Below are 16,649 nucleotides of genomic sequence, written 5' to 3'. Positions count from 1 at the left end.
TAATCCCAGATTCAGCAAGGCCTGCGTCTGGCTGAAAAGAGGGTAGGACTCCTGAGGTGAGGAGGGAGGCACCCTCAGGTAGCACAGACTCCTGGCAGGACAACGAGAGCGGGACTTCTGAAGCTGAGATAGTACAGGCTGGGTTGGAAGAGGCAGGAGAGAACAGCGGTTCAGCAGTGGTTATGGAATCCGGAGTGCTGTGCTCAGTCAGTCTCGTCTTTCTCACCTCCAGTGGCACTAGGGTGCCTGCGGGATCACTGACAGTTCACTGCCATGGGGTCCTCATGCTCTCTGATAGCGTGTCACCCTCAGGACTGAGAAACACAAGGGCAAGTCCCTAAAGGCAGACCCTGTGCCTCACAGCAAACTGCACTGAGAGTCTGCTCTGGGCCGGACATTGAACACACCCTGGGGGATTCATGGTGAACTAGTCTTCTCCAGCTCCCATGGAGACTTAGACTGTGGAGACTGAGTGTCCTGTAAATGGACCCCTGGGTGGTGTGAGCAGATGTGTGTTGAAGTACAGAAGGTCAATGGGAGGGATACCCAACCCTGCGTCCAGAGGTTGTGGAAGGCTTTAGGACCAGCTGGGCACTGTGCATCTGGGATACCACCTTAAATGATCCTAAGTCTCAGACTAAGAGCTCTGTCAGAGGCTCAGGCTCTAGGTGTGTGGAGCCTGGTGGTCACAGTCCAAAGGGAAGACCCACTTCCTTCAACCTCTACCTACCTCTTCCAGCCGGGGTCTCTCTTGTCCTCAGAGCAGCCCCCTGAGGAACCCTGTTTTCCTCTCTACTTCCTGGTCCATTCAGTCCAATCCCTCCTGCTACCATCGCCCTCTCCATTTGTTGGTGCCATTACGCCCTGAACCCTCCTCAGCCCTTCCACTGTAAAGAGATGACACCTCATCCCTGGCCTCTCTTACTGGCCTCTGCCTTCTCTAAGTCTCTCCTCAACTAAGTGGAGGCAGCTCCTTCCCCTGCACCCTGCATTAGGGTTAGGGTGACAGGTGGACACTCTCCTTTACTCTGATCTCAGATTCCAGGAAGTATTCCTTCCCTTTGCTCATTTTCCTCCCCGACCAGCCTGCCTTTGAAGGGTGTCTCCTCAGGGTAAGCTCTACCATTTGCCAACTCCAGGACACAGTCTTCTGTGAAGTGTTGACTCCTGAAACAATCCTTCCACTCTGTCTGGAATCTTTCTTTTGGCCAAGATCAAGATGAGTCTATCATGACTTTAGCACCTTTGTTTTATGACACTGAAGTCTGATGGTTTCCAACAGTTTTCTTTCTCAATCGTTCCCAATTGCCATGTAAATGTAGATATTTCCCAAATATTTGCCAGCATTTTTAATTCACCATACATCTCACCCACTCCTGAGTTAGCTCATCTTTACCTTGGTCCTTCCACATTCTTGGCAACTCCTCTCCTGGGCTCCAAACTCATCACACAATTTATTTCTTCCCCTCCTCCTCCTCCTCCTCCTCCTCTTCCTTCTCCTCTTCTTTCTCCCTTCTTCTTCTTCTCCTTCTTCTTCTTCTCCTTCTCCTTCTCCTCTTCCTCCTCCTCCTCCTCCTCCTCCTTTTCTCCTCCTCCTCCTCCTTGTTCTCCTCCTTTTCCTCCTCCTCCTCCTCCTTGTTCTCCTTCTCTTTCTTCTTCTTCATCAGGAAGGATATTAGGTAGCTTGTTAACTAGCTAGTTACCCTGTGAATATCTTTACTATCTTTATATCTTTAATATCTTTTACGGTTCAAAATAAAACAAAATTCATCACCCCTTCTTGCAGACAGAACTTCTTCTGCAACCCCTACTCTTTCAATGGCACTCTAACAGTTCCTCAGGGTGGAATCTTTTGGGAGATTTGATAAAGATGGAAATGGAACAATAGATCTCAACTCTAACAGTTCCTTGGGGTGGAAATCCTCGGGGTGGAAACTCAAGAAGCACCCTCATCAACGACCACATTGATGACTCTACTTCTACTACATCTTTTGATCTCTTTTCTTATTTTCATCTCAATTGCTTATGTGCAGGTGCTCAGCATCTTTCCTTTGGACTCTTCCTAAGCTTTTCTTACTACTTTCTTTGCTTCCACTCCTTCGTCTTCCAATTGTTTTTGTTAGAGCTCTCTTGAACTTTATTTTCATAATATCACTTCTCATGAAAACTACTAAATATTGACTGTTTTTCTGAGCTTCTCTTTCTCTTTTCCCTCTTTCTTTCTCTCAATAAGTTCCTTAATGATAGAGATGGAATCTTCCTACCTTTGTATTCCTCCTCACGGGGCTTAGTGCAATGTTTGACACCTTGTAAGAGTCTAATCAATGTTGAATTTTATTGAATAACATAGATGCTTTAATGACACATTATTTATTTTGAATTTACATAATATTTTATAGAGAAAATAGATCAGTCCATTTCCTGTATCAATGCAATGTGCTAGTTAATGTATTCATGCATTCATCCAGATAATAAGTTTTGACAGAGTGACCACAACATGGTAAACACGTAGCAGCAAACAAAATAGTCAGGTCTCTGCTCTCATAGAGCCTATGTTCTAGCCTATGTGATGCTCTTATGCAAAGCATTTGTTTTGTTTTTTACATGAAGTGTGAAATTCAAAGGAGTAGAAATCTATATCATTGTTACAAATAACTAACATAGACAAAACTATTAGTTGACTTGAAATTGTATATTATTTTAGAATTAGTAGGGAATTTAAAGATTAACCAATCTGGTCTCTTACAGCAAAGTGAGACCCAGAAAAGTTGCAATGTATGCCCAAAGTCATAAAGCCAGTTTTACTAGAACTGAAAATTAAGCTCAGGTTTTTGAGATCATAATTGAGAACTCTTTATACCTGTTAGAATACCAGCAAGATAGAAAATTCCCACAGTTATTTGAGGGTAGTGGCAGATGGTAGAGGAGAAAGGGAGCATGTGGCAGAGGAAGATCCTATAATAGGGTGCGATGAGATGGATGGAAGAACCTGAAGTATTACAACTAAGCAAACTTAGAAGTGATGTTATTTCTCACATGAAAAGGACATGGATGTGTTGTGGTTGGAGGTGATCAGACACAGCTGGATATAATGAAGCATGTTTCTAAGTGGAGTCTTTCTGTAGCTAACACAGTGTCTATATGTTTTAAGTGGTAAGTGTATTATTATGTTGAAAAAACGAAAAGCAACATTTGTACTCTACACTAGGTTCTGGGGACCTTATTAGGAAATACAGGTTCAAATAGAATTTTTGATGTACTTATATTTTTTGCTTTCCTATTGGGAGATGGAATGGGGTTTGGGTCTTTTGGAGTCAATTGGCAAAGTCTGGGTGCCTAAAAAAGGTTACATATGGTGTTAGTCAGTTCTCCATTACTGTAACAAAATACTTGGGATAAACAAGTTACAAGGAGGGGAAGGTTTATTTTGGCTCATGATTTCTGAAATTTCAGTCTATGGTAGCTCCATTGCTTTTGGGCCTATGATGAGATGGCACACTCTGGTGAAGAGTGCAAGGTGGAGCAAACTCTTCACCTCGTGGTAGCTGGGAAACAAAGAGAAAAAAAGAGGAAGAGGATTTGGTCCCAATGTCCCCTTCAAGGGCACTCCCCTGATGAGCTAACTTCATTCCAGTAGGACCTACCTCCTAAAGCTTCCTCCATCTCCTAATAGTGCTACAGTGACCAAGCCTTTAACGTGGGACTTTCCAGACCCAAATTACAGTGCATGTCATGCAATTAGAATCACATGGTGCAAGTGTGTGTGTGTGTGTGTGAATGTGCGTGTGTGTGGTTTAGTGTGTTTTCTTTTGAGAGACTGAGAAGAAGCTTTCCAATTTTGTCAGGGAGGGTACAGAGAAGAATCTTAGACTTCTGTATTTCACTTTGAAAAACCTTAAGAGTCATTTTCCTTTGAAATCTTTACACTTACACCTTATTATTTGTGAGGATTTTTTGCTTTTGTTATTTTCTTTATTTGTGTGTGTGTGTGTTTTCTTCAGAGTGTTTCGAATTATGGATGACAATAACAACCGAACACTTGACTTCAAAGAATTTGTGAAAGGGTTAAATGATTATGCTGTGGTCATGGAAAAGGAAGAGGCTGAAGAACTTTTCCGGAGATTTGATAAAGATGGAAATGGAACAATAGACTTCAATGAATTTCTTCTCACTTTAAGAGTAAGTGGGCTGTGAATCAGGGTGATCTGCCGAGTTTGGCTTTCACGTGGTTTGGGTCGGCTCTTTTGAGGTTTGTACACTGTGGAGGGAGTGGGCAGGAGACTGTGAACAGGCCCAGGGCCCATTGCAGGCACGCCTGGTGCGTCTCATTCAGTGGTGCACAAGCAGTTCCACGTCTTGGGGGAGCAAGAGATTTCATCGTGTCATACAAGAAAGGCTCATTTGCATGTGTGTGCACACTATGTGTTTGTTCACCTAGCCTCCAATGTCCAGAGCCAGAAAAGAGGTCATTATGCAAGCTTTCAGGAAGTTAGACAAGACTGGAGATGGCGTCATCACAATCGAAGACCTCCGCGAGGTGTACAATGCAAAACACCATCCGAAGTACCAAAACGGAGAGTGGTCAGAAGAACAGGTCTTCCGCAAATTTCTGGATAACTTTGACTCACCTTATGACAAAGATGGACTGGTAAGTTAAGAGGGTTTGATCTAAATGAAATTTCTCCTATTTGGTTTGAAATTTTTAATAGGAAATAGGTCCAAAGCCTTAAAAATTATAACACATATGTACAGAGGTCATCTAGAAAGTTGAAAACCAAAGTAATACAATAGATCTCTCTCTCTCTCTCTCTCTCTTTCTCTCTCTCTCTCTCTCTCTCTCACACACACACGCACACACCGATAGGGGACCCATTCACAGCTAACTACTTACCATGTGGAAAATGTGATTCTTTGTTCACACACACCATTTCACAGTTACTGTGTTCGCCATACTCAGCTGGGCACATTCCCATGAACTAGACTGCAATAAAACATATTTAACTTCAAAATGAGACCATAATTCAGTTTTCTGCAACACATTCACAAGGCTTTTCATGATCTTTTGGTGGCTTTTACATTTATCCCTATGAGCATGATTCATCATCACCCTTTGCTACAATGGAAGTGCCTTATCAAAAAGCAACTTTGGGTAAAGGGAATTCCAGATAAGAGAATTTCCCCTGATTTATTCTTTAGCATATTTTGAAATTTACTTGCATTTCTAAATTATAATGAATTTGAAAAAAAAAAGCAACCACCCCATCTCCATTAGCTGTTTTCTTCAAGTTACAAAAGGGTGAGAAATTCTTTTCATAGTGTCTAAAATGATATGAAGATTCCTGTTTTATAAGTAGCCATAATAGATTATTTATTTATTTATACATACTGAGGATTGAACCCAGGGGGACTTAACCACTGAGCCACATCCCCAGCCATTTTTTATTTTTTTAGAGAGACAAGGTCTCCATGAATTTGCTTAGGGTCTTGCTAAATTGATGAGGCTGGCCTTGAACTTGCAGTCCTCCTGCCTCAGCCTCCTTAACTGCTGGGATTATAGGTATGTACCCAGCAAATGAATTTTAAAAAACAAACAAAGCAGAGCTAGTTCTCTTGGGTGACCTAAGAGTCATGGTGGTGGAAAGGGGATTCTCTCATTGACTTCAGTCAACAGCAGCAGAACCCAAGGACATGTTGCCTCTTAACCTCTTGCAACACCAGGAAAGGTAAGTGGGACACCTGATGGGAAGAAGAGGCAGTGTTTATGGGAAGAAGAAATATGTGTTCCCTCTCTGAAGGGAATTTCCCCCAACTTTTCCCATGAAACTTCATGGTGAGTTGTATTGTCAAGGGGTACGGGAGAGGAAATACAAATGTTTTTCTGGTTGAGGATAGAAAAGTTCCCTCTATTCTAGGTCAAAGGATTATAGAGATTCATAAAAAAAGGAGTCTAGATTTTGTAGGGCAGCCCAATGCTTGGGACAGAAATAACAGAACTGTATGTTTTCTTCCAGTACGACTGGCCTTTGATCTCTGAGATGTCAGTGGAAAAATAGCCAACTGCCGTTTCCCCTAATTAGCCCCACTCTGGGTGGATCCCAGGGTGTCTCTGCCTTCTTCTGCAGGTGGTTCCTCCTCACTGCCAGGGGAAACCTCAGCTGCCCTTTTCTCTAACTCATGTCAGAATAGCCAGTTGTTGTGATTCAGATGAGTTAAAGTCCTTCCTCCTGCCCTTTTTGACATTTATCTTAATCAGCCACATTAATCTCTTAAATACTCACAAAGGTTATTGGTTTTTTTATTTTTATTTTTTTGCAGTTACAGCATTTGATGTCACCTGACTATCATAGACCTTATAATCATACCCAACCCTGGAGTTCATGATCATCGTTGTGGGATTTTTATTAAGAATGTGTGCCCTGTAGAACCACAGAGCCAAACTTTTTTCTTTTTTTGACAAAGCCCTAGGATTTACACATTTAGTAAATGTGCCAGTTGTCTCTTATGTATATTCCTATTTGAGATCCTGAGTTCTAAAAAGTCAGAAATTCCTGTTTTTAATTAGCAAATGCAATATGCACATGAACCTCACTTAGCATCATGATGAATCCGGGCAACATTTTTGGGCATTATGCTAAGGCCTTTACAAGGCTATCTCATTTAATAGGCATGATAAAAATGTTCAGGAAAAATGATGCAAACTTCTGTACTTTGAATCATATTTTAAATACCCAAGGAATTGTTGATACAGAGAAACTTTATAGTGATTTTTTAATAATGAAATTAATTTGCTTCTATGCATATACTATTTATTTGTATTTGTAGACCACAGCTCCACATTTGGCTCAGCTAATTGCCTTTCTTCCTAAGCTTTTCATTGTTTCTGTAGGGGTAGAGGTGAGGGTAGAGGATAAAACAAGGGAGACAAACTGTGGGTCCTGTGAATCCCACCCCCCTTTTTCTGTTTACTTATAATTTCAGCCAAAAAAAAAAAAAAATGAAGGGCAAGTGGGTCATTGAACTCCTATCATTTTTGGAAGAGATAGTCATGTTACCAAACTTTGGTGGGGGAAGACTGTGCTGTTATGGATGAAAGGTTTTAGTTCTTTATGGCTTTCCCTCCTTGTGATGTTTTAAGTTCTTTATGAGTGTTGAAAATCGAGGGTTAATTAGAGAACAATGAATTTCCCAAACAGTCATCAATATTGTGTCTGCATCTGGCATATATGCAGATTTGAGTTTTGGGGTGAGTGGGCACCTTTGAGGTCCAGCAGGAGGACACGTCTTCCCTGACTCAGCTCATCCTGTCAGCCAACACGGTTGGAAGGCACACATTAAGATTGACAGGTGTTTTTCCTTCTTTCCAAAAGGAAAGTACTATAAAATCCTAGCATGGACAAAGGTGCTATTTAATATTTCAGAGAGACAGTCCTAAGCGTAGAATGGAGAGAGAACCTGGTAGGGTGGGAGGTGGAGGCAGGAGGCAATGTTTCTGCTCACTCTGAGCCTTGGAAACGCATGCAAGCCAGGAGAGTTGATCAGACATCTGTTTCTTTACCCACAGGACGACTCCACATTCTGAAAGGTGAAACTTGCCTTATCCTGACACACGACTCTGCCTGTTTCTGATGTGCCTCAGGAAGACAGTATTAATGCCAGTTAAAGACCACTTGTTTCTTATTCTGAGTTTCAGTCTCCTGTGTTCCAACCGATGGACTCCTGAGCTTAAAGAAAAGATGGCATTGTGTCTCACTTTCCACTTAGGCTGGTCTTACATTTTCAAGACTTCCTTCCGCTCCAGTCCTGAGCCTCTCTCCCTGCCACCCTGGCTTCGCTTCCTTCACTTTTGCTTTAGATCTGTGACTTGGCAGTGATCATGTGTGAGCATGCGCACGCGCACACACACACACACACACACACACACACACACACACACACAAAGCCTCCTTGACTGAAATGTCCTTTTTGTTTGCAGGGATGGAAGATGGACCTCCATTAAAGGGACTGAAACAAGTTGTGTTTTGGTGTTTAACTTTTCCACTACAGGTGACGCCCGAGGAGTTCATGAATTATTATGCAGGTGTGAGCGCCTCCATTGACACTGATGTGTACTTCATCGTCATGATGAGAACTGCCTGGAAGCTCTAAATGCATGACCCCCAGGGACCTGGCCTTGGGCACAGCCATGTGACTCTAAATGATTAAACCTCAGCTCAAAAATCTGGATCATATTTGATTTCATGTTCATTCCAGTGTTTCTCCCTTGTCAACACATTGCATTTTCTAGGGTTAAGAAAAAGGCAGAAATAAAGACTCTCAGTATTTAACTGTGAGTTTGCCTCTGCTGAATCTGTTTCCTTAGCTCTGAAAAAGGGATTAAATAAAATCACACCTGGGTAGCTCCTAGTGCTACAACTAAGGCATGCAACTAATTAACTTTGCTTTTCTTCCTTGGTCATTAATGAAAGTTTGACTCTTTTAACTATTATCACTCCTCCTACCCACATACCCTCAATCTTTCTTCACCTCCTTTTAGACGACTAGTTCTAGGTGGGAAAATACTTCTATTTTTATAACTGTAAATCTTTAAGTGCTTCAGTCTCAATTGAGGACCAGAAAGAGACCACCTGTTAGCCTTAAGTTCTGCAACTGAATCTTGAGTTTCACTACCCAGAGTTTAGAGAAGACTTGGTTTGTCAAATAGATTGAAAACTACTTTTTTTTCCCCCATCATTTTAAAGACTGATGTGAGAGTAGAGGCCATTTCTTTGAGCAGTAGACCCACAACAATTGTTCAACATACCCTTATGGTTGTTTTTCTTTTCTTTAAAAATCTTTTTTTGTATCAGGGCTTGAACGCAGGGGCCCTTAACCACTGGGTCACATCTCCAGTCCTTTTTTAATTTTTTATTTTGAACTTGCTAAGTGGCTGAGTCTGGTTTTGAACGTGCCATCCTCTTGCCTCAGCCTCCCAAGTTGCTGGGATTACAGGTATGAGTGACTGCATCAGCTCTGTGACTGTTCTAAGCCTGGGCTGCGCTCTCTGATTTTATGTGGAACATCTTGCCTTGTGACATCAGTTGGCCTTCACCAGCTGGAGTCTTTCTCTTTCCCCTCCCTGCTCTTGCCTTAGTGTTGAAGCACAGAGGTTGGGTGTGACAGGGACTGGGATTGCAGGCACACTCCAAAGCAGACTTTCCATGATGGCACTTCATTGCGCAGAGCCTCCTCCTCCCAGCTCTGAGCTTCCGTTTCACGGTGTGAATGTGTGAGATCTCCCCTTCAAAGGCAGGGCCAGCTGCTGGGAAATAGACACGGATACTACAGCTCTTTTTTTCTGCGTCTGGGACCAGAGATACTGAGTAACCTTGGGTGGTGGTCCTGGAGCTGATGACCCCTTACCCATGTTTCTCAGGAGAGGCTCTCTGCTTGCCACCTCTGTCCCTGACTGCACTCATCTCCTGGTCTGTGGACGTAGATTGGGCTAATGTTCTCCTTTAAGTTCTTATGTATTTTAGTGACTCTGGATTTAGGGTCTGTACACTTGCCATGTTCTAATTCATATATTCACTTTTTATTTCACAGACTTGGAGCTGAGCTCATGATACACATTGATTTGAAAACTGTGAAAACAGGTGCTGCTAAATGAGAACTATAGCTGTCATTTAATAGGGTTTCTTGCTTTGTTTCTTGCTGGAAAATTCAACTCTTATTTATCCTCCTGACAGGCTAGAAGAAGGACCTTTGTCTTAAGGTTGGGCAAAATGTCCCCATATCATAGGAAGCTATCTTTATTAATTAAACATGCGAGTCTGGCCTTCCAATGGATTTATTGATCTAGATTTTGTAGATGTTGGTGGGCCAAAAGATACCAAGTGTTATGTAGAAATATGTAGAAATTATGTAGAAATCCAAAAGAAATTATGTAGAAATGTATAGAAAAAGTATCCATGCAGCGTGAAACTTGCAGATGTGGCTAAGGAGAGGTCCCCTGTTTCCTGGGCATGATGGGTTTCAAACCTGCTCTAGATAGATTTGTGTTTTGATTCTGGGTATGAGTCACGCCTCTCTTAACTGGGGCTCTGGAGTGAGCAGGGCTTGGGCTGTAGCTATCAGCTTCTCCCCCCCCCCCCCATGGTACTTGCTTCCTGTCTAATGGGGGCACAGGGCACAGCTATCTGATTTCAGATAACCTGTGCCTCACAGTGTATTTGGCCACATTCAGTTGCCTCCCTTCTAGTCATTTGGGTTCTGGGGCCTCCAAGGCTCTCTTTCCCTCTGGAAGCAAGATCCCCTAAGAGCCAGATGGCCAGGGATCACTCCACCCCTACTCTCAGTCTTGTCTATGATTTCTGGCATCGTCAGGGATAGCACATTACGTACCCCTACTCATTCTAGTAACCATGCAAGGAATAGAGAAAAGTTATTTAAAAAATATTTATTAACACTTTTCCAAATATATTTTCTGTTTAACTTACACATTTTAAATCTTCTTCCACTTGCCATTTAAAAAGTAACTGCTTGGGTGAGAAGAAGAAACACACAAAAATGTCCCTAAAACATCCCTCAGAAACTCCTCACCTGTAGGGCCTGGATCCCACATAGGAAATTAAACAAACAAGCCCAAGAGTAGAAGATGGGATGAGCAGCTTTTTATGACGCAGGACTGATATATGTAAACAGTCTTCATAATACTGAGTCTGGGTATTCACCTTCCTCAGAGGCTACGTAAGAAAAGCCAGAGACTCAGACACTGGTAAGAGTTGGCGTCCAATGTACTCCAAGTGCAGATGAGAAACCCAAGGTGTGTTGAATTGCAGACCGAGGCAGGACTCTGTGGGGCTGGTTTTCACCACCATCTTTACCTTGACAGGGTTTCCCAGGCTTGATGACACTCTGGAGGATGATGTGCTTGCTGTGTGTGGTTTAGAAGAGGCATGGAGTTGTGTTTCATACCCTAACAGCAGCTTTGAAGGCAGAGCTGGGTGCCTTCCATGTAGGTTACAGATTGGCATGCATCCTGGTTTGAGGGCAGAAATATATTCTGTCAATAAATATTTTACAGAATCACATGATCTTTTCTAGGTTGTGAGAACAGAGCAGCAGACTACAATAAATACAAACAAAACCAAGGACTTCCAAACCAAACTAACAACCCACTGTGTTCAGAGATTAAAGAAAGAAGGGAGAAGAAGGTGAAACCAGGTTCTGGAGTCCCCTTGCAGAGTACCATCCAGCCTCTAAAGCCAAGAGAGTTGGGACTTTTCTTATGGCACTGGGCTGGGGAACTGTGGAGTAAGTTTGATAAACATAGTTAATCAAAATGACGCGGGCATAATCCCCTCCTATCCTTGGAGGCAGATAATTGTCCAATTCCTTTAATTCTCTTGGTCAATGTAGGTTGCCTCACAGAACCAAGACAGGACAAGGCAGCAGGGCTTTCACCTCATGGAGCTGCCCTACAGAGGTGGTTTGATACACTGGTTTTAAAATCAAGTGGAGAGTTTAACCAAATGTATTCTTGGTTGGTGTGTGGGGGTGCCCTTCTGCTCCTGCTTTATGAAATTCTGCTAACACCCTCTGAGTAGTGGACATTTAGGATTCATGTTTATCTGCTCTGGGTGCAGAAGGCAAAACCTTACGTCTTCCAATTTTCCAAAATTGGAAAATTGTATAGTTACTTTGAATTAAGAACTGGTTGAATGAAGCAACAAAGTTTTACCTCTTAGAAATGGTTGACTCAAAGTAGGAACAAAGGCGTCAAGGGTCAGATAGATTGTCACATGTTATTGATTTTCATATAATTGATTCTTTTGACAGTCAATGCATCTCAGCATGGTTTTACTCCTCCAACTTACTTATATGAAAACTTCATACTCTTGATAGAAATAATTTTTTATTCTAATAGAAAAAAAAATCTGCCATTAATGCCTAAAATTATTTCTTGAAAAACTGATGATGGGTGATGATCTGTTAAAAGGAATATAAACAAATGATTGATAGTGCTTCTGAGAACACTGCCGTGTGAGAAGAATTCTTTTTGCTGTCTCGGTTGGTGTGGTGAGGCTGTGGTAAAACAGCCCTTCCTCTCTGAGAATAGCATGACCTTCTTGTTCAATTCTCACACCTGCTTCGCCAAAGCCAGGTTTGTTTTTTTCTCCCACTTAGAAAAAGGTAGTGGAAGATGCTTCTTAGGAGTGAGACCCTCTGAAAATACAAGTCACCAACCTGTAGTTGAGGTTTTCAAATGAACCTTGCAGCTATCAGAAAGGCATGGTGTACCAGGGGAAAATTACTCAAAATGTAATGGCCCTTTTTATTTTGTATTAGATTCTTCTGATTCTTCACAATGGAATTTACTTTCCTTAACACTTGGCACTCTGAGCCTGGTATTGATTTGGGAACATCTTGATCTGGACTAGAAAGGTTTCAGTGGCTGATCTCTTGGAAATGCTAAGGTCATGTGTGGAACGGATGGCAATCAGCACTCTGAGAAAGGCTTAGGATAGAATGGGGACGTGAAATAGAGAAAATGACAGAGGACAGAGTGGCTTTCTTCTTCCAGGGCTCTGAGCCTCAGTGCTTCCACTTGATGTGATAAGATGCTCCATGAACACAGGGCATCATCAAATGCCAGGTGTTACCCTACTAAACTCAGACCGTACCTCTCACTTCCAAGGGAACTAGAAAATAAGGTCCATTCCACAACTTTCGTCCTTAGTCATTTAGCAAAAGTATTCAAAATTTGTTTACTTAAGATTATTATTGAAGCTGCAAAGTGTGTGTAATAAATCACCAAAAATTCAGGCTCCACTAATTGAAGTCATTTAGAAATGGGTTGAGTGGAGATGTATTTTTATTTCGTCTACACTAAAAACCAAAAGGGAGGTAGTCTGTTAAGTAAGTCAATAATGTAAAGATGATTAAAAAGGCTGTTTCTATTCATATTTGTATAGAACACATTTTACAGGTACTGGGGGAGATCTGTATGCTATATGCATATAAATATAATTAGTATGCTAGTCAAAAAAGCTTCTGCATATCTTTTGAAACAGCCCCAGATCAATAGTCAACAATACTTTATTGTATAACTGTTGCTTAAACTGAGCTATTTTCTACAAAGTGAGGTGTTCCCATATGTACCCCCTATCTATCTTGATAGTATTTTAAAATAGAAATCAAAGAGAAATTAATTTCTAAACAACATTCTGCTGGGTAAAGAACAACTTCCACAATATCTGTGATATAAAAGTTAGCATTTACTCCAAAAGTTATCTCTATGTCTAGTGGTAGCTAAGTAGGCATTGAAAGCAAGAACTTGTCCTAATGGAGGAATTGGGGCATCTGATTTTAGGAATCAGAAACTGAGATGTTTCTGAGCCATCAAGTTAGATGTGGTTTAACTTATAACACCAACTTGTCATTTTTTCACATTCTCAGATTGTGCTTTGCCATTAACACAGTTCTGGTTTAATAGAATTTCTGCAATTTAAGGTTCCAAGCAGCAGCCCTTATAATAAAAGAGTACGTTCAGCTTTTGTATTTCTTTTTATTAGCTATCGTGTTACATATCTTGCTTCTTTGAAAGTTTCCTTCCCTAGGTGCTTTGGATCATTTAAAAATGTTATTGGTGTGATGTTTCAGTTATAGGTGAAGAATATCTACTTTGAAAATGACAAGGCCCTGTTCACATTGCTCACATACTTTCAAGAGGACACAGTATAATTACCATTATTTTGACAGCCAAGAACAAGAACTTCAAAATGTTATACTAATATTCTTTTTCCTGTAGGGATGGACTACACCCACCTATCAGGACAACCAAGATTCCCAGTTCCAAATGGTGCTTCTAGGACCATGGGGGATGGTATAACTAATGCTGCTCACTTGAAGAGTTAGGGAAGGTTAAGAGGGAGGAGACAGAAACCCAGGGGCTGATTCCTGCTCTTTGCATGTTTGCTCTTGACTTCATTGCCCAGCATAGCAAGCTTAGGTCTAATCATGAAACATACATATCCTGACCAAATTGTTAAGTTGGGGGAGTTGGACTTTCAGTACCTCCCATGTGCCTAGGCCCTCTGCACTCTGCCATTGAATATCATGCACCATGTATTTCTAGATGCCAAAGGATCCTAGAAAATGCTGCCTTCTCTAGTTCTATCTCTGTCTTTGGGTTTGGTCTGCACTCTTTTTATCTAAAGTTCAGTTCATTTATACTATAATTTCTTTGTTCTGAAGTATAGTTATCCCTTTTTATCTATAGAGGATTGGTTACTGGATGCCAAAAAAAAAAAAATTCTCAAAATTCTCTAATGCTCAAGTCCTTTGTATAAAAGGCATAGTTTTTGTATATAACCTATGCATATCCTTCCATATATTTTAATCATCTCTAGAATACATATACTATTAAAGATGTAATGCTATGGAAGTAGTTGCTATTCTGTATTATTTAGGGAATAATGACAAGAGAAACATCTGTACATGTTCAGTAGAGACAGTTTTGTTTTTCTGAATGTCTTTGATTGGAGGTTAGATGCACAGATGCAGAACTATGGATTCAGAAGGATGGCTGAATTAATATCCTCAAGGGTGTTATACAGCATAAGCTCGAGGGCATTGCTGTCCCATAGAACTTGCTGCGATGATGGAAATGCTCTCTATCTGTGCTCTCCAGAATGGCAGCAACTAGCCCCAGGTGGCTAATGAACAGTTACGATTAGTGTAAATTTTCTATTGTACTTAATTTTAATTAGTATTAATTTACATCTAATGGCTACTTGATTGGATAGTATTATAGCGATCTAGAGATCCTATTTTACCACAAAAAGAGATGGCTACGGGAACCATAGCTGGGTCAGGTGCAGGTGAGTCTTTGGCTGCCCTTGCAAATGCTCCAGCTCAGAAAGCCACCTCAGGGGCGAAGGCAAGCCAAGCCTTGCCTGACTGGTTCCATCCTGCCTGACGACCAGTGGCAAGTCACAGTCAGTGGGAAGCATCTCGGGGGGACACGACACGCTCTACTGTAGCTCACATATTTTGATACCATTTCCTTCCTTTTCCACCTCGTCTTCTTCTCCCTTCAGGTTTCAAAAGAAGAATTTTTGAACTATTACGCAGGTGTTAGTGCTTCTATTGACACCGATGCCTATTTCATTTTGATGATGACAAAATCCTGGAGATTATGACTCTGTAACTCTTTTGAAAACCTGGGACTTTCATAGAGTGGATTGAGTTTGAAAGAAGTCCAACACTATGGATTTTGATGAGATGCAAACTAATTTTGAAAGATCTGAAATTTTAGAGGCAATAAATCTTCAGTAATCTTAATTACCTGGAATGCGTTCATTTCCATAAACACATAAGGATGTAGTTTTAAATCAGAAATGAAGGAAGGAGGGAGGGAGGGAAAGAAGAGATCACAAACTGAGATGGGGAAGTGGTTCTTAAATAAAAATGATGTATTTGTTATAGTTGTTCCTCCTGTAGGGAACATTGTGGCTGTTTCCCCACACCTTCACTTTATTTTCTGTCTTGAGACTCTGTAGCAGAGGGGGATAGTAAAATAATTTTAAGAATATTTAATTGTGGAACATTTCCTGAGCTTACTTATTTTGATGTTTCTCTTCATAAATACAAATTAAAGAAAATTTACTTCTTCTGAAACGTGTGATTGTATTTTCTATTTTCAGATTTCAATGCAGGGATGTAAATTAAGCAAACTTCCATGCTTGCATGAGCAGGGAACCTAAGTTCCTCTGGTGAGGACAAGAAGGTGGGCCCAGCTGCCCCACTTGGTTGGAAGGCTGGGCTTTCAGAGAGAGGACTCACTTATTGGGTCAGCCTGTGAGGATGAAGGAGAGGGCAAGGGAGAGAGGAAATGACAATTGTGAGCCTTGGAGGCTTTCTGGAGCTTTGGATTGGAGACATGGATTTTGGACTTGCGTGGGGGATTTTTTTTAACTTAATTTTTAAAATTAATTTTTTAATTTGTTCTAATTAGTCATACATGACAGTAGAATGCACTTATGCATTTTGATAAATCATACATAAATGGAGTATAATTTCTCATTTTTCTGATTTACATGTTGCAGGATCACATTGGTCATGCAGTCATATATATACATGAGGTAATAATGTCTGTCTCACTCTACTACCCTTCCTGCCCCCATACCCCTTCCTTCCCTTCACTCCCCCTCTACCTGATATAAAGTAACACTATTCTTCCGCATATCAGAGAAAACATTCAGTCTCTGGTTTTTGGGGTTTGGCTTATTTCGCTTAGCATGGGAGATTTTTTGAAGGTACTTTCAAGCTCCTTCACAGTACATGTGCTGTCAGACTCTTGAGTGAGTTCTCTTTCACTAATAACTGCTGATCTCAGGCCTTATGACAGCTGTAAGTTGATTGCACATATCCATAGGCCCTTCAGTTTGGAGAAGGGGTAGAAGTGAGGGTGGGCGAGGAGATGGAAGGCTGTAGTTTGCTTCTCAAACTTTACTGAGCACACAGATCACCTGGGGATGCAGTTAACATACTAATTCTGATCTACAAGTCCAGGATGGGGACTGAACTTTTGCTTTTTTAACAAACTGCCCTATGATGTTGATGCCTCTGGTCTTCAGATAAAACTTTGGGTATTGAGGGACAACAGA

General features: G+C 41.3%; 1 protein-coding gene across 3 annotated transcripts in view; it reads left to right on the top strand.

Moving 5' to 3' along the window:
- Window positions 1-15,647, top strand: part of Capsl (calcyphosine like) — a 31,432-nt gene extending 15,785 nt beyond the window's left edge. The window contains exons 3-5 of one of the 3 annotated variants that reach the window (XM_047554928.1): window positions 4,002-4,179; window positions 4,439-4,648; window positions 15,081-15,647. In XM_047554928.1, coding sequence (XP_047410884.1) covers window positions 4,002-4,179; window positions 4,439-4,648; window positions 15,081-15,182 — 490 coding nt within the window. In that variant the 3' untranslated portion in view covers window positions 15,183-15,647. Of the gene's footprint in view, window positions 1-4,001; window positions 4,180-4,438; window positions 4,649-7,972; window positions 8,444-15,080 lie in introns of those variants that run through there. The other 2 variants (XM_047554929.1, XM_047554926.1) reach the window with 2 other exon arrangements.
- Window positions 15,648-16,649: the final 1,002 nt, after the last annotated feature.

Source organism: Sciurus carolinensis, chromosome 6, assembly GCF_902686445.1.
Source record: "Sciurus carolinensis chromosome 6, mSciCar1.2, whole genome shotgun sequence".
Classification (NCBI taxonomy): Eukaryota; Metazoa; Chordata; class Mammalia; order Rodentia; family Sciuridae; genus Sciurus; species Sciurus carolinensis.
The sequence above is the reverse complement of the archived record's forward strand: the minus strand, read 5'-3'. Positions and strand labels throughout refer to the sequence as shown.